This window comes from Brachyhypopomus gauderio, chromosome 16 (assembly GCF_052324685.1).
Source record: "Brachyhypopomus gauderio isolate BG-103 chromosome 16, BGAUD_0.2, whole genome shotgun sequence".
Classification (NCBI taxonomy): domain Eukaryota; kingdom Metazoa; phylum Chordata; class Actinopteri; order Gymnotiformes; family Hypopomidae; genus Brachyhypopomus; species Brachyhypopomus gauderio.
The window spans coordinates 9,603,030-9,627,216 of NC_135226.1; the positions used below are offsets into that span (position 1 = coordinate 9,603,030).

Genomic DNA, 24,187 nt, shown 5'->3' on the forward strand with positions numbered 1-24,187 from the left:
ATTCTCTGGCCCAGAGGGGGTTTAGAAAACCCCCTACTCTTAGGAAATGTTCATAAAATAAAACCTCACTAAAAGATAAAGGTTAACTCCACATCAGTATACCCAGAGGATACCAAGTGGCTCGTGTGTGTCCTTGCTTGGTAACTCAGTTCTTTAATATTATGGTATGTTATTATGGGCATCTCAAGTGAAAACATTTCATTAGAATGATATAATAATCAGATATCTCGAAATGAAATTGTCACTCCCTTCAATGAAAGGGGTTGATGAAATATCATGACAAATGTCCAGCAGACTGAATGCACAAGTCCAGATATCATTGTGAAGAGGAGCAATCATGCACCCTTCACTCTCTCTCTCTCTCTCTCTCTCTCTCTCTCTCTCTCTCTCTCTCTCTCTCTCTCTCTCTCTCTCACACACACACACACACACACACACACACACAAAATGTGTTTTTGCAGTATATTTTTCAATAGAGATCTCTGGCTGTGATGCCCAAATAAATAAAAATTAATAAATAAGATTCGGGAGAGTGTGGATTGCTCCTGGTAATTATGCTAAAATAGCAGAATGTAATTTAGAATTGATTTATGTCATGGCAACCGGAATAGATTATATGACATTCATTTAAAAAGGAACCAAATACAAAATAACAATTCTGGATTTAACACAGCTATATAGCATTCATTTAGCCTATATAAGTAAATGTAACTGATCAATTTAATTAAAATTGATTAATTAAAGCAGTATATCCTATTAACTCCATGTGCAAAGATTTATTAACAAGTACCTTACGAAATAATCTAAAACACTTTGATTTAAATAAATATGTTTATTAGTTACATGAAGGGTTTTTTTCAGATTAAGGGATTAATTTGAGCTTAAATGTAGAGGACAATGTAAAAACAGTGAGTTTAAAGTTAGCCTGAAGAACTGGTTAGTGTTGGACACTCATCTGTATAGGGGTCGTTTTCAAGGTCATGTGACACAGTCATGTGACACAGTCTTTCATACTGGTCCAACAATTTACAAAAGAAAACGATGAGCATTTAGAATGCAAGGCAAAACTTGCTTTGGACTGGCTTTCCAAATTGATGTTATTTGCGGAATCATTCACAGATATAGCACTAATGACTTCTGTGACTCTTTGCAAACCTATTTAGAACCAAAAGGTTTCATATTCCATTTATGCTCCAAGCCAGTGACAAAGGACTTTCTGTTCCATGTAGGCCTATCGCCAGATATTATGCAACTGAACCCTTACAACTCCACCCAAAATCCAAGAAAAACATTCAACAAGATATGGAAGAGCAAGCAAATCAGACTTCTAAAATGACTTTTGAATGGACTGATAAAGTTGAACCTGAGATGATATGAGTAAATTATTAAGGGAGAAATGTTATGTTTGTTCTCAAAATGAGTGCCAAATGCCATTCAGAACATTCTGAAAATTGGAAATTAAATGCCTTGTGGTGACCAAAGTCATCATCACCGAAAGAAAAAAAAGATTAATCAGGTCCAAAATCATGTTATATGCAAAGAGGATTAATTCAAAAGAAAGAAAGGGTGAAAGGATATCTTAGGAGTGTGCCACTTATCCGCTTAAAACAATGATCAAAACAAGGATGATCTATGAGACAACAGTAGAATTAGTGGCATCACTTCACCACTCAAATCTCAACAGCTTTAGAGGGACACTTTGGAATGCTGTGGTCATTTTCATTCACTGTTCTTCAGCTCTCTGTGTACCTGTGATTGAGGCCAAAATGTCTTCAAATATTTAGGATTAATCTGACCTTTCCATATTACTTAGTAAATTCTTTCTTTATTTCTTTTTTTGGTGGGGGAGGATTAAATATCATGAAACAAAACTTGAAATTATACACAAAAATGCAATGTATACTCAATAATCATAATAGATTTAAAATCATGATGTCACTGAAATATAATACCTGCTCATGTTTCTTTACCAATGGTTCTATATTTGCCAATGTCCAGCTACAAGTTTATTTTGGACAAAACTACATGAAATCCTTCATTTTTAATGTTTTCATATTGAAGAAAAAACAACAAAAACTAATTTCAGCAAAATCAACAACAGCAGCAACAAAATGATGAAGTGATCAATTATATGTCTGTCAGTCAAATATACAATATGAAATGGAGCCATTACAGGTGAGAATTACAGGTACAGGCTGTACCTCAGAATGGACTAGTGGAGTCGGGTCGGTACTCGATGGTGTTATGTGAGTGTTTGCCTTCATGTGTGTCCCTTTACAAACCACGCAACATAAAAGAGAAGAATGAAAAAAACAATGGTGCGAATGACGTGATCAACACTTGGTTATGGGACATAAAACATTAAACTCAAGTCAAAGAGTAATATTATTATATTTCCTTATATTTTCATGTTCATAATTTTATCTCTCTTAATAAATGTAAAAAATCTCCTTCAAATAATAATTAAAATGTCCTGATGTGCCTTTTATTCATAATTACATAAATAGAGTTTGAACTCGTACACAGACATAAAAGAACACATTATGTCCTCTGACATATTGCAGGATGTGAAGGACGTCACAATAAGAAAACATAACATATTTTTACATTCTCTGTTGAATATAACAGTTTGACAGGATAAAACCTGCGTGTCACACTGTAGTCTGACCTGATTTAATAAACTATTACCCCACAGAAGTGAACTGGGTGTGTTAGGATAAGGTGAATGCTTCACTCCACAGGAACAGTCTGATACACTTGGCTTAAAGAAAGACAAACATCTTTGTCTCAATACAAGAGGGAGTCTTTAATCTCTCATTCTGTCTATCTCCATGCCTGGTTCATGTACAATGTAGACATGGACTGCTGATTGTCTAGCAAGGCTAAACCCGCCTTCCCCAAAACCACTGGAGGATATATTTACACATGAAGGACACACATACACATGTGTGTGTATACAAACACACACAGACACTCACACTGCATTGACCACAAGGTCTGTGCAAAAGCATAGCATGTCTAATCTTGTGTGAGTTCTTTAATCAATCTCCAGCCACTGTCCAAAATCAACCCTGCTCAAGCGTCTCTTCGCCAAGGACACAAAACTTCATCTTAACTCCATCTCATCTTTGCTCTCTCAAAGCTTGTTTAATAATGCATGCAGCAGAGTTTCTGGGTCCTGCACACAGCATTCCCTGTTTATTGCACTGTGAGAGATGTCCACCACAATTATACATTGACATAATAGCTCCATAAATAATGTGTTGTAAATAATGGCAATATTCCTTTCATATTTTTATAACTTTTCTTTTGAAAGGCATGTGAAAATGAGCAAAATATGAGCAAGCACCATTACAAATAACAACAAATCACAATGATAAGGTTCAAAATTATATCAATAATATGTATAGTTCACTCAGTGGGTCATTTGAAGCCAAAGTAATTAATCCTTGAACAAAGAAGAGTGCAAACAGGTCCAGCTCTCCTTAACTGTAACACCATCTATCAATACCTAATGTTTAAACATTTCTACTTATAGAGGAAAATGCACTGTATTGTTGCTTTGTAACATTAGTTCAATGTTTACTTCCTGACCCTGCATATTGAAAAGAGTAATATGCACTAGCTACATATGTTAAAAGATCAACAAGACCAGGAAAACACGTGCCTACACTAATAGTCTGTTTACACCTTACATTAACATGTGTTTCATATCCGGAATAAATCTGGATTTACTTTGGTTGCACTCCGTTGACCTTTTCCACTAAAATGCATCACTAGTGTGATTTAATTTCCTGCTGTGAAAGCACACCAAACCCACATGTCATTTCTATTTTACTTCCTAATATCTACTGTAATCAGGCATATTACCAGCATAATATACATTGTGAAATATGTGCAGAATTTAATTAAATTAAATGTGGTTACGATCCACCCACATGTTTACACCTGGCTCTTCATGTGGTCAAGTGAAATCCAAACATGATTCAGTCATCAAAAACATGTTAATGTAAGATGTAAACAGACACTACGTGTATGCAGGACTTCAGGACTAGACCATAAAAATGTAAAATAAATTATAAAACTAATGTTGCACACAGTCATTAGTCACCATGGAGAGCAGCAACGTTTTTCCGCAGGTTTCTGGATCTTCGGGCCTCCTTACTGTCATGTGACCTCGGCATATGTGATTGGACTCTGAAAACCACAAAGCAAACAAAACGTGAAGATATCTTCTTCTGTTCCTGTTTGGAACAAGCATGACTCACCAGCTTTCTGCTTGATGTGGTCTGTGCATGTGCCAGTAGGTATGCTAAAGATCTCTCGTCACGTTACGACACGCACTTTAACCACAACCCATTCATGCAACTGTTTTAATCTGGTTGATTTACTACTACACATCTTCTAAGCCAAAGACAATATAGATATTGGTCCCACCAAACTGTCCTTTAACCGCGTTCAAGATTAACGGCAAAGCCTTGACAGAAGCCGCCAAACGGGTGAACGGAGACACGTGCAGTATGTCTCTGGCTGTCCTGATAATCTTGACAAACTGCCTATCACATTCTGACTTGCTCATGTGCAATTCGCAATATGGGAGAGTGATATCGTGTTTTCCGTCACGGCCCCAAGACAAAACCAGCGCGCAACGGAAAGGTTGAGAGTTCCGAGGTTATGTATGGCCTACAGCAGTTTGAGCAGTGAACTACGCCTGAACTGCCTGTTGAACGCTGGACAGCTCTAGAGCTTCGAAACTTCTCGTATTTCACGTGTCAAATTTAATATGACACGATTTTCAGAAGTGTGTCAGAATCAATTTACTCTTTGGGTTGCCATAGTTTAGTTTTTCTCGAGAACAGCTGCGGAAATGCGTAGACTGATGATGTCATGAGTTGGTATCTGGACGAGCGTGATCCAGGAAAAAGAAAAACTATTATTCAGCATCATCATTCAGGCCTTTGAAATAAGGTGCGACAGGCTGCTGAATACATCAATCTAATTCTAACATATATATTTGAATACAGCAACATTAATATGAGTATTCTAATAAAACAGGAAATCACAGATGATTAAAAAAGAACCAATGAGATTCAAACAACTCAATATAAAATGTATGTTCTTAACATTAGAAAGCAAGGTCATATGATAAATATGACTCATCTGACATAATTTGAAAGAACACAATAGAGACTAATACATATAATTTCAAATTATATGCATTTTTCTTGGGTTTGACTAAATATAATACTATGTAATTCTCAGCAATATTGACTTGTATGATTCTGTATGTTTTTTCCATATTGTTATATTTTCTTTCTGGCGATTTAATGATTTAATGCTAAGTTATCATAATACTGAGATGCCTGTAAACTGGATACCAGTCATCTTCTTTCCTGATTGGCCCTTGTAGAGAATACAATATGATTGGTGGATTACAAACTATTAGTTTTAAAACACAAGACCTGTCCCCAGGTGTGTCTAAGTAATCTATCAAGGTATACTTGTATGTCTACTGTAGCATCCAAGTTATTGCATTTCTGTAAAGATGTTTATTCTTGCAGAAGGATTCAATGCATATTTTCCCCAAACCAATTATTAATAACCATGTCACAATACATCTCATTTAGTGTTAACTCAAATTAACTCTGAAAACAATGCTTTTCAGCTCTGCAGCAAATTCTCAAATTAGACTTACACTCTTATTTCAGCTTTTTTCCCCCAGGGAGCTGTAAAATTACTGCTACAGAGCAGAAAAAATGCAAACCCAACCCCAGAGTAAAGAGGATGCACAAAAAGACCCCAAATGGCTGACAAGCCTTTTAAGTTCACTCCCCAGATGATCTCTCACAGTGTCCAATTTCACAGCTTCCTTTGCATTCCCCATGCAACTACTTTACAGACAAGAATGTTTGATGTTCAGAAAGTACCGGGCCATTTCATTAAAATCACCTCAGTTCTATGATTGATGCATATTGAACACTAAATCAATAGAGAGTATAAAACCAAGGTCATTAACTCCATAAAATTCTCTGCTCTACCTGACCAGACAGCTAATTATCCTGACAGCTTATCCGCACGTCCGACTTTGAACAGTCCCGCATGGTGCGGTGTGCCAGCATCGCGTCTCCATCAAAGACAACGCGGTTGAGTCCACGGCGTTCGTGTGTATCAAAGGGAAGCCTGTAGGGTAAAGGCGCCCCCACACTTCAAGGCCAGCTCCGGCATACCTGTGGGGCCCCGTATTTCTCCACGGCGTGCTCCACCCTCGGCTGCCTGAGCAGGTGAGCGCTGGGAGCACTTTCCTCCGGTGGCATCACGCTCAGCAACGGCTTCCCCTTGAAGTTCTTGACGACGCAGACCACCTTAGACAAGAGCCCCACACAAAACACAACACAGGGAAGAAAGAGAGAGAGAGAGCAAGAGAATGACACAGGAAGACACACAGAGGGGGGTTTGCCCTCCTCAAAGGCTCATTAGCAGTCTTAAATGAGAACTTCCAGGTTCCTCTTGGTGAAAGTCATGAATGATGGTTTGTGCTCCTCACACTTCTAGCTGCCCTAGATTAATCGCTCTTTCAGGGGGTGAAATGGGCAAGACATCCTTTACCATGGCAAAATGAACATTGTAATTGAGTCTGGGACAAATGCAACTTATTGTTCTCTTGGAGACATTCTGTATAAAGTATAGCTATTAACATTATTTGGCTATTCCATACGATCATAAACACAAGACTGTTGGAACTCATCGAAAACGGCGATTGCACATGCACACAGCCACTAGCACCCAAATCGCAACACATATGAACTGTAGGCAACATCTGGAGAATCAGGGCTGGACGTTGTACGTAGCTGCCCTCTCACACAGTGCACAGCAGGAGGCTGTGGTCACGCGTTCCTACTGGAAACCCTCTGGTGTAGGTGCGGGGTAACAGCTGTGTGGAGGGGCAGGAGGTGTAGCATGACAGAAAGAGTACACTGTGGAAATCGTGCTTAGTTTACAGCACATCAACGGCGGCAGATGAAACAACTGATTACATAATGATGGCTGTTTTTGCGTTGATATTAATACTACATTATTTTCTGCAAACGTTTCTGGATATTTTCATCTTGCAACCATTTTTTTCTGGTTTTGCGCCAGTTACATGACATGAATGTCATTGACATGGCTGTTTGCTCACTGTGACTTCTCCAGACATCTCCCCTTTCTAATCGCATGGGGGCTCTGACGGACATTAGCCGCACGTTGTACTATGGAGCTGGCAGGTTGAAGATTGTTCAGTGTTCAGTACAACCGACTCAGACGTCTGCGTTCTCACATACAGCTCCTCCGGAGAATATCTAGAAACGTTTAGGGTTGCCGTGAATGTCTGAAAGGGGCTAAAGACACACAAGCATGTACACACACACACACACACACACACACACACACACACACACACACACACACACACACACACACACACACTTAAAGTACTAGAACATTTGACTTTATCAGATACTCGTCCCCATCCTCCTGCCCACCGTTGCGCCTCACCCTCACCCCCACCCCCACCCCACCCACACCTCCACCCACACCTCCTCCATCGCCCTTAGCTGGAGAAATAGGTCATTTATCATGGGCTGGTGAGGCAGCCCCGGGAGGAAAGACAGGCACCCCACGCTAAAAGCTACTGCGCCGCTCCCGTCCCTCTGCACAGATCAACTTAACGATGGCCCCCATGCACACAGGCAGTTGAATCTTGCCAGACGTGATCGTTTTTTGCCTCGGTGCTACACTAAACCGACAACTCTCTTTCATAAAACATTTATCCAGAGACCAAGCAAGTTTGGGACAATGGCTTCTCTCCTTCAAAAACACAATCGCTTATTTGGGTGTCCCTTTAAGAATTTAGAGTATTTCAATGACAAATGAATTTCATTGTCATAATTGGGTGGTTTCTAGGAGGGTCCGCCATGCTGCTGTGAGATGGTCTTGTGGTCTTGACCTAATTATCTCTCACCGTCCCCCTGCCTGCTGTGCATGGCCAAGCAGGAGCCAGTAGCCTCAAACGTGGCTCTGTAGCAGACACAGGAGGTGCCCGCCCCAGCCGGGCTTAGCGGCAACGCTGGAGTCAGTGGTGAAAGGGTGGAGGAGAAGGAGAGGCACCTCACCGCTGAATGATCAGATGCATCTCCATCACCGACTGTTTGAGGTTCACCTTTCACTGGCATTTAGCTAATTGTGATGAGGTTATGACGAGGTTAACCATCAGCGACCACATTTGTCCTTCTAGCTAAAGTGGCTTACTTGCCACCTCTGAATGTCTGCTCAACGGTGTACTCTTATTAACCCAGCTGCCAGAAATGTAGATATGGCCTACCTTTCAAACCGAGGAAACCCAATTAAGCGAGTCGCCCTAAGTGTCAGAGCATGTGGTTGGTCCAGTCACTCTGGAATGACTGGGGACAACGCACCCCCACAGAAGAAGAGGCATTTCGCACAGCTAGGACTGAATCCCAGGTGTGGTGAGTTCTATTTGCAGGATCCTAGGGGATCCCAGGAGATCCAGGGAATCCCAGGAGATCCAGTGGATCCCAGGAGATAGTGGGGATCCCAGGGGGATCCAGGGGAACACGACTCGCCTCTCTCCTGTGAGAGATTTCAGCCCTGCTGCTTTATAGCTTTATTCTCTGCTTTCATAAAACAATGTGTTGCAGCAGAGACTCTTAAAAGAGACTCCAAAAACACTCATCTTCCAGGAGGCCTGCCAGATGTTGCAATGTACATGAAACAGCTATCAAATGGAACCACTTTAACCACTTAAATCCAGTGCAATGAAGTGTGAGCAAAGTGCATTAATACAACTGACAGTAGAATTGACAATTTTTCTGGAAAATAGGATTTGCTTGCAAGCCAATAATAATTGTCTCTCAATAAATCAAATTAAGCTCTTGGACCCCTGCATTAATATTTAGTTATTGCATAAGTTACATATAAGGCATATTATTCTTTAACTATTGTAAATTATTCAGTAAATACATGACAACCGATATGAAATGTAAGTGAAGAAGGAACGCTTGGTTACTCCAGTTATTCCAGTTACTTCAGTTACTCCAGTTTTGGATCGAAGTGTGCAGTGTGTGAATTGAATTAAATTTTAGAGTACCGTTTGTAACACAGTACAATCTAAATGTAACAGATGCATATTTTACATGGAATATATAATTTATTAATTTCCCTTGTTCCCATTCTAAGGGCTTTGTTGACAAATAACAGCAATCTGGCAAAAGTTGTAACATCAGCATAGCATCGCATGTCTGTACACCTGACAGGCTCAAACATTTTTGCAAAAGATCCATTAATAGCAACTGGGAAGTGGAGGGTAAACAATAATGGATGTTCTGCTGAATATGATGGTTATAGAAATGCCCTTGTTCAAAGCCAGCAGAAGAGGAAGTAGCCCTTACCACGAAGACGGCGATGGCTCCGCCGATGACGAAGCCGGCGATGACGTCGGCCCAGTGGTTGCGGTACTCCACCACGCGGTTGATCCCCGTGAGGAAGGCCAGGCAGGTGAGACCCAGGGAGACCACAGGCTTGGCTAGGCGCGTGCCTTTAGCCTTCACCCTGCACATGATGTACATCTGCGCACAACACACGTCATGATCGTCCTGCCGCTTCCCGCCGTACATCGGGGCATGACAGGGTGTGACACCTATCTTTAGGATTAAAGCCCAGGACCAGCTGTGAAACTGCAAAGGACCTCAAGAGGATTAGGAATTTCAGCTAATGTTTGCTACATGGAGCATCTGGTGGCTTAATTTAATTATTAACAAGTTAAATGTTTTTATGTCGAACGGTTGTGGCCATGTATGCCTGTCGCATCCACAATATGCTTGCGGTCTCCATCATCACCTGCGGTTACAGAGGTCCGTCCCCACTAAACCGTGTGGGGGGAGCTGACAAAGTCAATGCGTCCTGTAGGTTCCCTCTGCTATCTGAACCACACATCACAGTGAGCGGGGGGGGGACCAGAGAGGAGCTGTCTGCCATCTATCAGATTAGGCTGATCAAGCAGGTACACACACACACACACACACACACACACACACACACACACACACGCACACCTACATATATATATATATAATGAGAGAGGGTTTCCCATGTGTATCACTGGTCATGTAATGTAAATAATGATGTGCCTTGACACCAACCTAACCTTGCTTCAGAAACAAAAAAAAAAAAAAAAGCTTAAAATGGCGGGAAAATCCTTATAGGGACCAACACAATTGTCTGACAAACAATTTCATGCATTCAGATTGATGGAGACATTTGGTCCCCAAAAAGTTCTATAAATAGAACACCTAGAGACACACACACAAACTGGAGTAAATGGCACCCAGAAGCACTGAAGCCCTGCACTGCGACACCCCCCTACTACCCCCCCCCCCCCCACCACCACTCCATGCACCCACCCTACAGCATTAGGCCCCCACGTCTGCTCTCTTCCCCTGACTGCATCCACCTTTGGTGTTCCATCATCGGTGGCAGGATGCAGGTTATTACGGCGAGCAGACACTCACTACTGCTATCGATCCACTCACCCCACTATCATTCCTACATCGTTTGGGCGTGACAGGGGAGAGTAAATCTGTCATCAAGAATATTAATTTGATTACTGCCGTGGGAGCCATCAGGTTAATCTCTAACAAGACCACATTGGATGCTTTGCTAGTCCATCAACCACACCTTCCAAACGCTCCTGGGAGTTGGTGTCAAAATCGGATTCCTGTTCTCTGTTATTCATTTGATATTTTTCTAAAATATGGTTAATGTGATAAGCATTATGAGGGCTGTGAGGCAGCACGTGCTTTACGTTTTCAATGTGTCGTTTTTTGAACACGCCAGCGCGTCCTTGTAGCAGGCAGCAGGTCACATCCAAACTACCAGGGATAACAGGAATTCCTACTCTGTCTGGTTTTGTGAAAATGGACCAATATCTCCTAAATAATCTAAATTAAATGTGGGCTCTGAACAACGCGGAAAGTGTGCGTTGCTGGAACCCACAGGACATGCCTGTAAATCCATGGATTCCTTAATGTGTTCTTTTTGGGAGTTGATACACTTAAGCAGGTTATACAGTTATGAAAGCATTGAGTTGTATACATCATGTGCACTGACAGAAAAGTCACACAATGATTAAGTTACGGGCTGTTAGAAGAGGAGAGAGGTTATCAATTCTGAAAATCCTGCTATCAGACTGGAGCAGATAGTCTCTATCAGTCTGGATGTGGCCTCTTCCTCTTCCTCCTCTTCCTCCTGCTGGCTGACCTGAGCAGTACTTGAGTAGAAATGGTGTAATAAGTAGAAGGATTAATAAACAGTCTGTGATCTGTCATTTCAGTTCCTCTATCTTCAGCTCTATGATTCTTTGTTGATCAAAACTAAAATGGTCTCAGCTTCCACAAATGTCAAAAGATTTCAGGATCACAGTGGGAGCGCCGCATGATTTGTGATGAGGTTTTCTGCAAACCAGAGATGAGGTCCATGTCAGAAATTGCTGAAACATCAACATCTGGTTCGTTTGAAAAGAGCATGATAAAATTCAGCTCACACAAGTCCCTTGTGCCTTCAAAAATGAACTTTAGCAGTATCCTGAAAAGCTTTTAATGCATGTTCCAACATGACTTGAATGTGTAACGACTGTGAATTCTTACCTGGTACAATCTACAAAGGCTGCACTCCTACTTTCCCACAAGCACAAATGCCTTTGTTGGAACAGCTTGATTTTGGGTAGGTGATTACAGATTCACAAACATGAATTGCTAGCCTTTTTTGTCAATTAAACAAAATACTTTTTCACATGTATTAGCACTGTCGCACCAAAAAGATAACCATTGAAAGGATAGAGTTGAAAAGTTAAAAAATACAGTGCTAAGTTTTTTGTGTGCGTGTTTGAAACAGAAGATTGAAACACGGTACGCATAAAATCTGGGTTTTAAAATCTGGGTTTTAGCTGCCTAGTTTGGGTCTTCACGTGGGATGCAGTTTGACGCAGTGTCTCCAGAATACCTGGAGAAGCCTGAACTCCCACAGAATAGATGAGAAGTGACTGGATCAAATTACGACTCACCGAATCAAACCAAACTGAATTATTTGCAACAATACAAATAGCTCCTGAACCAAGCCCTCAACCACTATGCTGTAATTGCAAATGAAAAGCTGACATGCCAAAGATAAAAATTCCCGTTTAGTCTAACAGAATAATTTGATTAGTGAAGCATCATAAGAGACATCCAGGACAGGACATGCTCTCAAACGTCAGGACAACTGAGACATGCCGCTTGAATGAGAAGTGAGTGTTTTATTAAAATACATGTAGCATAAACATAGAAATAAATAGACAAATGCATAAATACTCAACATAAAATTGGATAATGTTAATTTATTTATAAATTATTTATTTATTTATTGACATAAGGATTTTATTTATTTATGGGATTATTGATTTCTGGACTTATGCCTCTATTCCATGTTATTGAGGTGGGTAAAACTACTGCAGTATTGGTCAAAGGTGGGTGGGAATGAGACTTAATGATAGAACGTGAATAAGAAATCCCTCAGAATGGCACATGGGAGGTTGTCGCAGGTTCTGCTGGAAATCGCAGATGAGCTGGACAAGCGTAGGTTTGTTTTTTTTATTTTTATTCCTTTTGTCCAAAATGCTTTAATAGTGAAGAACGCCACCGTGTTACTGTTGTGTAATAAAATAATGACCTCGTGTTCCTGTCCCTCTCCTAGTAGCCTCGACATGGGCAGCTGTGCAGTCAGACACAGCCTACGCTCACACGCACCCTGGTAATGGTGGCTGCTTTGTTTGGGGCATAGTTCTTCACAACCCACAATTATCCAGGGCCCTAACTAACATGCATGAAATGTGACCCCTATAGTATACAGCAGCAGCCCTAGTTTGCCAACCCAAAATAAGACGTCATCAAAGTGCCCACTGTACCACTGGTCAGATATTCAGTCATGGCCTGGTGGTTAGGAAACTGGTCTTGTGACCGGAGGGTCGTGGGTTCGATCCCCAGACCTGAGGCCATGACTGAGGTGCCCCTGAGCCCTTAACCCTCAATTGCTCACTTGTATAAAAATTTTGATAAAAATGTAAGTCTGGATAAGGGTGTCTGCCAAATGCCATAAATGTAAATGTAAATATTCATCTTAATTCTGCAGATCTGCTAGTCCAAACTTCTGTCCTGGGACCTGGGACAGGCTCCCATGTTCCATTTTCCTATTAGTTCACATTCAGTTGTTTAGTTACCTCTGGTCTGACCCCTACCCACCCTCGACCAACAGCTCATTAGAACTGCCATAGTCTCGCCCACCTTATTAACATGGAACAGAGGCATAAATCCATAAATAAATAAATCTTTAAATCAGTAAATCCATAAATAAATAAATCCTTGAATAAATAAATCCAGAAATAAATAAATCCTTAAATCAGTAAATCCATAAATAAATAAAACATTAAATAAATCAGTCAATAAATAAAATAGACTATTTTATGTCAAGTATTTATGCATTTAATTCTTTATTTCTATTTTTATGCTGCACATTTATTTGTTTGTTTGTTTGTCACCTTTCATCCTCTATAGATGGGGATCTGCAGGAATAAATACCCAATTAAAACATGCACACAGAAAACTAATAAGTGGGTGATTGGAATAATGGGAATGTGACTGTGGTCATGGGAGTGATTGGTGCTGGTGATTGGAGTGTACAGAGTGATCAGTGTGTTCATCAGTGTCTAGTTGGTTGGTGCCAGTGGCTCTAAAGGGCCCACTGCTGATTAGTGCTTCACCTAGAGGGCTGAACATGATGGAAAAACATGACGAGTTCTGGATTCAACATCTAGCCAGCTGGCACACAGCTGCTCTCTCTGGCTCTGTACCTCTTATAGTTCACCAGAGCTGACCTCTGACCTCTCTGGACAAATCAGGCCTACGGGGCAGGAAGACCTGAGGATGGATAGTTCCAAGAATTCCAGGGTGGTTGTAAGCTCAAAATGCACTTAAACTGGGTGTCCAGTAGATGTATGGAACAGCGAGCACTGTGCACTCCACCAAAGCCAGATGGGTTCTCCAGATATCGGGGTGTAACTGTTAGAAAGAAACACGCCTCAGAAACTTGCCGAGATCTTGATTGATGTGCTCCACTTATCTGTTGAACTGAGCCTGGTAACTGGAAGAGGGGCTCACCATCACGGTGAAGTGAGGCTCACCATCACGGTAAAGTGAGACTCACCATCACGGTGAAGTGAGACTCACCATCATGATGAAGTGAGACTCACCATCACGATGATGTGAGACTCACCATCACGATGAAGTGAGACTCACCATCACGGTGTTGTTCTGATCCACACACCACAAAGGAGTTTATGAACTGAAAAACATCCCTCTACATACATGGCATGAGGAGAGGCGTAGGCACGGATCCTGGGTGTTCTGCTCCCAGCGAGGTTTGTGGCCAAATGTGTAGAGGGAAGCCATTTTGCAATGGTACATTCAGCTTGTTGCAAGGGCAGAGGGGATGTGGGTTGGCTCAGGGCATGAAGGTCCTGTTCCCCCTCGTTAGCCCCCAGCAGGGCAAGAGGCGGGATCAGTGATGACCACATGGAGTGCTGGCTAGACTAGGAGCTTTCCACCTCACTGAAGGTGAGCTCCACCTGGAGGTCTATCTCTAGGTCCTCCACAAACACTACGAAGGCTTACTTATTCCAGCAGGTATTGTAGTGGCTGGCACCACATGGAATTCATAATCTGCCTGTGGATGGCATGCCTCTCTGAATTGATGTGGACAATCAGACATCACCAAACCGACATCACCAGCATCGCTAGCCGTACTAGAAAGCTCTCGCATCCGCAAGCTCTTGCTGTTGGTGAATAACGGTTGCGACTGGCAACCACAACTGTGACGTGCTGTTGGAGTCAGAGAGTTTATTCAGATATGCGGAAGGAACCGCAGGCTCACCAAATGAGCAACAGAACCAAAGAAGCCCCAGTGAGTGGGACCAAATGGGTAACCAGACAAACTCTGAAGCAAGTGGCAGGATGAAGGTGTGTAAGCCAGCGGCAGACTGCAGGACTACTCAGAAGGTTGTGGCACAGTCTCCCGTGAAGGCTAGTTCACATGGATCGGACACTGGATGGGACCTGTGGAAGTCCAAAATGAAAATAAAAACAGGTGCACAGAACGAACTAATATGTGGGTGGACGGCAGGAGAGATCGAGGCAGGTGATTGGTGCATGCAGTGTGGAGATCAGTGGGTGCAGGTGTGTGTGGTGGGATGGGTGCTGACCATGGCATGACACAGATCGGTGACGTGGGGGTAATTGTGTGTGATAGGCAAGAATATCTAGCTGTGAAGTGTTGTTCACTATTGTGAACTCAGCATTTCTGATGAAAGGTAATTATGATGCAGATGAGTGGATTTAGAAGTTTCTTGATTGCTTCATAATAACAGTTTAGAAGAAAATGCAGCATCATCAACACTTAAAATACGACTATAACTACTAGCCAGAATGCAGAACACCCCTTTTTGTATCAATATAAAAATGCTTTTATTGTTTATAGGTCCACTTTTGCATTCAGCAAACACATGAATGCACTGAGCCTCTCCACCAGTTCATACTAGCATGAAAATGGAACAATGATGAACACAGCAGTGTGTGTCTCCTTGTGTATTATTGTATTCTATCCTTTTCTTCAAAACACCCAACTTGCATTTAAAAATGTTTGATCATTTTCATTTTAAATTACGTCCTCAAATCGCTGCTCTTGGAAATGACAGCCCACATTAATCTTCTGGTCTGTTTCAAAAAAGACGGTATTTTCTAGAAACTTCATTTCAGCCACAGTTAAAGTAGACACCCAAGTACTGTTGGTGTGGAGCTGTGTTTCCAGTTCCACTGTTCTGTCCCTCTTCTATACCTCCCTGAAGTGAAAGCAGAGCGAACGTACTTACGGAGACATACAGGGCGGCGTAGACGCTGAGGGCGGCCTCTTTGGACGGGAAGGATTTGCGGGCGCGTGTTACGTCCTCACTGTTGCCCGTGCAGGCGTCCTGTTGGCTGATGAAGCGTGTGGTCTGCTGGCAGCCCAGGGCGGTGTAGTTGGGCTTGCACACCGTCAGGAAGTAGGGGGACATGTTTCCTGTCACCACCTGGCCCGCATTCACAAAGATGTCAGTTGCGAAGAGACCAAACGCGTACACACCTGACAGTGGGTAGACGAGAAAACAGAGTAGCAGAGTGTGTTAACGGGCGAGATGGTGAAACAGCTCATCCCAAGATCAGTTCTGACTCAACTATACATACACTATATTGCCAAAAGTATTCGCTCACCCATCCAAGTGATCAGAAACAGGTGTTCCAATCACTTCCATTGCTACAGGTGTATAAAATTAAGCATCTAGGCATGCAGACAAACATTTGTGAAAGAATGGGTCATTCAGTGAATTCCAGCGTGGAACTGTGATAGGATGCCACCTGTGCAACAAATCCAGTTATGAAATTTCCTCACTCCTAAATATGCCACAATCAGCTGTCAGCTGTATTAGAAGAAAATGGAAGTGTTTGGGAATGACAGCAACTCAGCCACGAAGAGGTGGGCCACGTGCGGGGTCAGCAGATGCTGAAGCGCATAGTGCGAAGAGATCACCAACCTTCTGCAGTGTCAATCACTACAGACATCCAAACTTCATGTGGCCTTCAGATTACCTCAAGAACAGTGCACAGAAAGCTTCATGGGATGAGTTTCCATGGTCAAGCAGCTACATCCAAGCCATACATCACCAAGTGCAATGCAAAGCATTGGATGCAGTGGTGTAAAGCATGCCACCACTGGACTCTAGAGCAGTGGAGGCGCATTCTCTGGAGTGATGAATCGTGTTCCCCCTTCTGGCAATCTGATGGACGAGTCTGGGCTTACTTGTCTGACTGTGTTGTGTCAAGTGTAAAGTTTGGTGCAGGGGGGATTATGGTGTGGAGTTGTTTTTCAGGAGCTGGGCTTGGCCCCTTAGTTCCAGTGAAAGGAATTCTGAATGCTTCAGCATACCAAGACATTTTGGACAATTCCATGTTCCCAACTTTGTGGGAACAGTTTGGAGCTGGCCCCTTCTTCTTCCAACATCAGCAAGATCCATAAAGACACGGATATCCAATAGAACACCTTTGGGATGAATTAGACCAGAGACTGAGAGCCAGGCCTTCTCATCCAACATCATTATGTGACCTCACAAATGTGCCTCTGGAAGAATGGTCAAAAATCCCCATAAACACACTCCTAAACCTTGTGGACAGCCTTCCCAGAAGAGTTGAAGCTGTTCTGGCCCAATATCGTACTGAACCCTATGGATTAGGAATGGGATGTCACTTAAGTTCATATGTGAGTAAAGGAAGGTGAGTGAATACTTTTGGCAATATAGTTTATATGTAGTGCAATATATTGGAATATTGGAAGACAAAATAATATTCAGATTAACGGGTGGATTGGGCGTAACATTCTGAAAAATTCTAAAAGTATGGAGCACCATAGTTAGGTTTGTTGGTTGGTTAGGGAAGTTACACTGGTGTGTCCTGGGCTTCAGTGGGATTACTGGTATTATTTGAAAGCCATTAACATGAGTGCACTTAAGCAAGGTTTTTGGTTGTGCTTTAAAAGTACACAAATTACATTTTTCTCATTTATATGTATACTTTAAATCCAGAAAACTGATTTCAAACACTGTTCTATTTATGACAAAATATTTATCTCAGCTAAAGTATAAATGTTTTAGATATTTTTATGTTGGTAAAGTGCTCTTATACTTTTTTCCAATAGTTAAGCTAAATCTAAGCTAAAAACATCTAAATCTCTACAATTATCTCAACAGAACATGAACTAATTTTTTGATAGTGATAGAAAGACACCCAAACCAAGTTACACAATCTCCACTGAGCATCCTCTCATGCGAACTATAAATCCACTCTGTGGTCCAGTTCCGTTCGGGTGAAACTATGGTTCACCGCTTGCATCAGCGCGGAGGGTGATGGAGCATTGTATTCACACTGGAGGCCAGAGTGGGGTAAGAATGTCGAACTTTGTCTCATTGCATCTCGGAGCTCTTATGGCCTGTGTTCAGGGTTCAGTGGAGCATCAGACCAGATTAGAGTGAACATTAGCAGGAGAAAGCACTAACGTTGCCCTCTCCTGTCTGCTCTCATGTTTAGACCATCATTTTGCTCTAAAGGAGTCCATTTTTAGCTTGGCATGTAATGTGATGTAACACAACTCAAAAATAACACAACTCAAATGCAACACAAACATTGCCCACGGCACATCAGCAGTATTTACTGCCATATTTACAATACTAAAGTTGAGGGCAACAGACAAATATTTAATTTGCTGCCTGCAACACAGGATAAAACAATAAGAACTAATAAGCTGAAGAAGATATAACAGCCTCTTAGATTTTTCTGGAGTAATATGTAAACATCTGGCCACTTACTACAGTTACCAGAAGTAATTTTCCAAAAGAAAGGATTTCTGCCTTGTGTTCTCAGCAGTTTATCATGTCCAAGACCCCTGTGGCACTGAATTTCATATTCAGCATCTATTATTAAGCTTGTGTGTACAGAGGCAAAAGCAGATAAATAAATAAAGCAGTCTGGGCCTCATGACATATGCTGAAGGCCCTGTGACCTGCCTCACGTTGGGTCTGGAATCACCTTGAGACTGGAGCGTTATGTGCAAACACTCTTCTGCCTGTGTTACAGTGGGCATCGTTGTGGGCAATGAGGAGCATCAGCACGTCACGTACCGAGAAAGCGGAACGTTCTGCGCACCAAAGGGTTGAGATAACAGCAGTCTCCCATCACGATGATCTTCTCCCTGTTGTCCAGGTCCTCGGAGATGTACTGCAGCAGGAAGAGCACGGACTCCGCGGCGGTGATCTGACAAGACAAAAAACAAGACAGCATCCCCATCAGCTCCACCCCTACCTCTCCTGCCTCCCCAAACCCTCCCCACCCGGCACTGTCCGAACGCCGTCCGGTCCAGATGGAACCGTGCTCTCTGCGCTGCTATGAACTCGCTCGTACTTCTCCACAAGGTGTGAGGTGACACATGGAGACTTTTATGAGAGCCAGCGATACATTTGCATTCGAAGCACTGGCTGCATGGGGAGGGAGATACAAAGAACACAATGGAGATGATTATGGGCCTGATTTGGAGCAGCGGTGGAGACTGCTCCCTCTCCAGGACTCAGGCAGCCTCATTCAGAGAGGATGGTGGGGCTTCCACGGCGCAGGCTGGATAATAAGTCAGATGCCATTTGTCAGAAGCCATCAATTAGAGCCAAAGGAAAGAACCGGCACTGTGTCATAGAATACAAAACAACATGTCCTTAATAAAGTCATGAACTCATGATTTTGGGTAGGAACAAAGTCTCTGTTGCATGAGTCTAGCACCTGGGCAAACATGGTTGAGGGATGGAGGTGCCTGCTGTAGCTACTCATAGCCCTCTGACCTTTGACCTTGTCCATGCTGGGTCCCTAACAGCTTGTAAACTCATCTGCACTTTGACCTTTCTGCTTGAGCACAGCCACAGCTAGCACGATGCTTCGCTAACACCAGTGTGTGCTCGGGCCACCGCTAGCACGATGCTTCACTAACACCAGTGTGTGCTCAGGCCACCGCTAGCACGATGCTTCTGCAGCTCGTCTGGTAGATCAGTGCAAGGTAAAGTCACAGGTTCAAGTTCCAGGCGATGCACATGCTGTCATATTGATAAATATGTAAGTTACTCTGCATCTGAGCATCTGCCAAAATGCAGAAGGAGGAGTGTGTCGTTATTGGAGCTGCACTTCAAGGTACTCAAGCTTTGAAAGCTTTTGTTGGCTTGAGACACCAAATTTGTACTCCTGTAGGTATCTGGTATATCGAGATGTAAGCAACAGAAAGGATGTTGGTTTGATCCCCTGGATAAACACACACACACTTGCATGTGGCAAGGCATTTTAATGCTAATGGACATTAGCATTAATGAAGTCTCTGCTGGCATAAGTTTTGATTAGACTGTATACGTATTGATACATACACAGGGTCCATAAATATAAGCCACTCTGGATGAGAGCCTCTGACAAATGCAAAATAAAAATGTTATTAAGTATTACTCACTTTTCACTAATAACCAGTCATGCCATTTTGGCCCATAAACAACATATGGTGAATTCAACACAAATGAATCATATGTTTTCTGGGCTTTCACATAGCTAACCTTACACCAACACCAACATTACTCACAGCGTTACACTTTGGAATGTGTATGGTGTTTCTTTATCTCTCTAACTCTCTCCTTTTCTCTCTCGCATGCTGTCTGCGGCACACAAAATCCAAAGCCGTTCAATGGCAAATACCGTAACATAGCCACATTCAAGCCTCGGGGTATCTGTGCCGATGTAAGACAATCCCTTTATTAAGGCTAGCTGTGCCATTTATTTTACATCATGCAGTCAGCAGAGAGCTCTGCATATGTGAGCACCGTAAAGTTGGACCAGCGAGGCTGCTCTTGGGCGACTGGCGGACGTTGGAAGAATATTGGAGCATCTCCGAGGGAGGCCTGTTGTGGACCAGCTAAGAGTGCCCCTCTGCTGGGGAGAAAGGTCAGAGTGGGTGAGTTAAAAGAGGACTCCATCTACACCTCAGCAGCAGACCTATTTAAGCCATCAATGGAACCTACTGAAGGTAACATGGAGAAGAAAAAAAAACATTTGGAACATACTTCTGGACAGAAAGGAGCCAGACTCAAGCGCGGACCCCGTCCTCCTCTGGGCGTCAGGAGGATATAGCCAGTGACACCGACATGTTCCTGAACACATGATGCATTTCTCAAATTCAAATTCTCAGGTTTTTCGCTTCTCCTTGGAATCATCGTCTATGCTTAAGGTCTACCAGCAATCCGGTCTCCCGAATCCAAGCTGCTGGCCTTTCTGTAGCTGGGGACAGGAGCGGCTGAGAGGGCGGGGCCATGGGGGTGTGGGGGTGTGGGGGTGTACACACCCAGTGGATATGCCTCTGTATTAACACCTTAGGATTAGAACTGAATGAGTCAAGCAGTGCAAAATCCTCAGGTGATTGCTGATAGGCAACCTTTACTGTCAATCAGTGCACTATAAAGAGCACACACAACACCGCACTCGACACTATGGGGAAATGCTTGACTGAGGTCCTAATTTTTTAAAGAGTTCACTACAGTGTTGAGAATAGTGAATCAACATGACCTTGAATCTGTTCAGGGGTTTTGCATAGAGTCACACTGCTGGTGCTTTCATTACTTGTGCTCATTAATTCTGACTCAAATAAGTATGAATTCTGTAAGTGTGCACAGTGGGTCCCCAGAGACGGGCCGGCCGCAGCTGGTACTGAGGTTTCACTTTTACCACCACGCAGCTGCCAGAGCCCTTGTGAACTCAGTACCGTTAAAGTAGTACTTACACAACAACATCTACACTTTGCTCTAGAGACGCAGCCAACTAAGTGACTACTGGCTGCCATCATATCACAAAGAAAGCAAGATACAGTTAAACGGACATCACATACATCCAAGCTTATGCATTATTGTTCTGTCACTCCAAATACGTCAATGTTCACCACACTAGATGAAACACAAATTGACCCTCAATAGTCTAGTTAACTTCTGAAATGGTAAGATCATCCCTATTCAATAACCATGTCCTTTATTTCCATTCCATGCCCAAAATTATCCAACATAAAATTCAACACTTTTTTTCCCTATTCTATGACTGCAACAGTGTGTTGTTTTATACTCCAGAGAGCAACTTTGCATTGCGGGCATAAGGTCACACATTACTCACCACAAGTACGGGCACGCCGGCGACCACTGCGTACAGGATGACAGGGGGGATCGCGCTGGACTCCTCCGGGCCGAGGTAAGGCTTCATGTAGGCATTGTCGTGACAGAAAAACCCCTGGACGTGTACGTTAAAAGTGTCCGTGTACTCAAAATAATACGCCAACATGACGGTCCCTGCCATGATCACCAGCTGAAAGTACAGCATCGTTGACTAAGGTAAAAAAGTGGAGTCCAGTGTATACCTGGGTTAACCAAGATTCTTAGTCGGTTCTACAATGATCCGGCAATACATCCCAAATGATCCACGTTCTCCCCACATCAGGGCCTACGGAAAAGCCTACAAATCCGTCAAAATCGTTGGAGAGACGGATATAGGCAGTCAAACCTCGCAAGGACGTTGGCGTGGTTGTGCGCTGCTGCTGGGCGCACAAATGAAGGGAGAGAGGACGGGAGCGCTGGTCCGCGTGGTAGGCGTGTCTCTGCTCGCGCAGGGAAGAGTACGTTCAGAGGGAAAGACTCGAGGAATCACGTTTATACGTTCACAAACCATAAAAGTTTGGAACAGCACGTCGTTGTCCTCAATTGTTCGATACACACGACAACTGAATCTGAAACTACTCTGCCGAACTAAAAGTCGCGATTTTAGTTCCAGTATTTGAATTAACGGGTGCGATCAGTTTGTGATTATTAATAAAACGTGTGCTGCTTCCTGGTAAAACTCTAAACGCGGAGTACAGCTTGTGAAAACATGAGATATACATGAGATACAAAATATTTGTGGCTTCCAGATGAGAATCTCGCTGGTGATGTAAAGCTTGTTTCTGTGCACTCGCAATGGCAAGGTCACCGTGTAGGATCACAGGCAGTTCATTTATACATTATGTAAAGATTTCAGTGGCGCGAAATTTTAAAACGTAATCGTGAACCGAATGAATGTCAAATGCAATTAATTCACTTAGAGTTTAAACTTAGCTTAATCTGTTTAAACTCTTAGGATTGGCAAGTTCCATTAACTTCACGAGCATCATTCACTAACACTAGGTCATCCATTGTCTGTTTATTTCACTTACGTATTGACGGTTAGACGACTTTGTAATAATTATGAACTGCGACGCTGTTTGGCAACTGACAAACTGACAAACAAAACAAGGCAAACGATAATGGTGTTTGATTCTATTATGATTTTCATCTAACCTAATTTTATAAGTTGGTGTTGTTCGTATGTCTGGGTAGTGTGCGATCTGGTACACGAAAATGTACACGAAAACGCTTACAAAGTCAGCACTTCATTTTAAGGTATCGTTACCCTAATCCGTGATCTATTGAAAATAACCCAGTTCGGGTCACAAATCTGTGGTGCGGCCATCATAGTGTGCCAGCGGGGCTTGAGTCTTTTTTTAGCACCATGGACAGCTCCTGCGATTGCCGTGATTGCTGTAGCTGGCGAGCGCTCGTTTCTAAATACTCAGCACAGCTCAGCCTACTGTTGAGGACATTCGTCGCCCTCGGGCCAGACAATCTTCAAAAGAGTGTAGGCATGCTGTCGAAAAATGCAGTATACCATTGTCCGTCGTTTCTCAAATACCAGTTATCAGTTATCAGTTATCATTTCTCATTCCTAAATGCTCAGCTGTCATTCTTGTTTTCAAGTGTCGATTGTCAGCCCTCTAGAAGTGTATCTTTAAAAGTGTCACTTGAGACTGACAGATGTTCACTATTCTTCACCCCTCAGCCTTCTACTCAAACAGATTCTCCATCTGTCATCCTAATTCTTGTCAAACTCCAGTTATCCATTAGTATGGCTTTGTCCAATGCACGTAATTGTATAATTAACTGGAAATTCAAGCGCAATTAAGCATGTTAAAGCAGAGAAAAACTCTAAAGTAGACCTTGATGTTAAAGGGTCAATTCTGGTTTATGCTACAAAAAGTATACTACGAAAATGACCAAAAGATTAATGTCATTTTAGTTTCTTTGTATTGTTGTTGTTGTTGTTGATGCTGTTTTTTGTTAATTGTGTTTCACATTGCAAATTGAAAATTTATTAGTTTTGCACCATGAAAATCAATCATGTAAATGCTGAATCATCAACAGAACCCCCCCCCCCCCTTCCCCCCTCCCCATGCATAAAGGCATTCATAAGGATTCATAATGTATTCATCCAGATCAAAATTCTCACACTTCAAGCACAATCTATATGACTGCAGTTTAAGCAGAAGGCATGAGCTGTGGTCTGATTCATCCTGACAGGATAATTGTCTCCCATGAAAGGAAGCTGGCATGAAAACA

The 24,187-nt window shown here is 42.6% G+C and overlaps 1 protein-coding gene across 1 annotated transcript; it reads right to left on the reverse strand.

Moving 5' to 3' along the window:
- Nucleotides 1-1,219: 1,219 nt before the first annotated feature.
- plppr5a (phospholipid phosphatase related 5a) lies at nucleotides 1,220-22,322 on the reverse strand. Its single transcript, XM_076977280.1, has 6 exons — nucleotides 21,900-22,322; nucleotides 18,845-18,977; nucleotides 16,010-16,260; nucleotides 9,447-9,623; nucleotides 6,228-6,362; nucleotides 1,220-4,197 (listed from the first exon to the last, which is right to left on the reverse strand). The coding sequence occupies exons 1-6, from the start codon at nucleotides 22,101-22,103 to the stop codon at nucleotides 4,168-4,170; spliced, it is 930 nt and encodes a 309-aa protein (XP_076833395.1). The 5' UTR covers nucleotides 22,104-22,322; the 3' UTR covers nucleotides 1,220-4,167.
- Between the last annotated feature and the right edge of the window lie 1,865 nt (nucleotides 22,323-24,187).

What these genes read in the sequence shown, in the direction of transcription:
- plppr5a (XM_076977280.1), bottom strand. Translation starts at nt 22,103, where the DNA reads ATGCTGTACTTTCAGCTGGTGATCATGGCAGGGACCGTCATGTTGGCG. An exon ending in CCGGCGTGCCCGTACTTGTG is followed by an intron (nt 18,978 to 21,899) that starts GTGAGTAATGTG and finishes TTGTCTTGTCAG; the next exon opens with ATCACCGCCGCGGAGTCCGT. An exon ending in GAGCCATCGCCGTCTTCGTG is followed by an intron (nt 6,363 to 9,446) that starts GTAAGGGCTACT and finishes CTCTTGTCTAAG; the next exon opens with GTGGTCTGCGTCGTCAAGAA.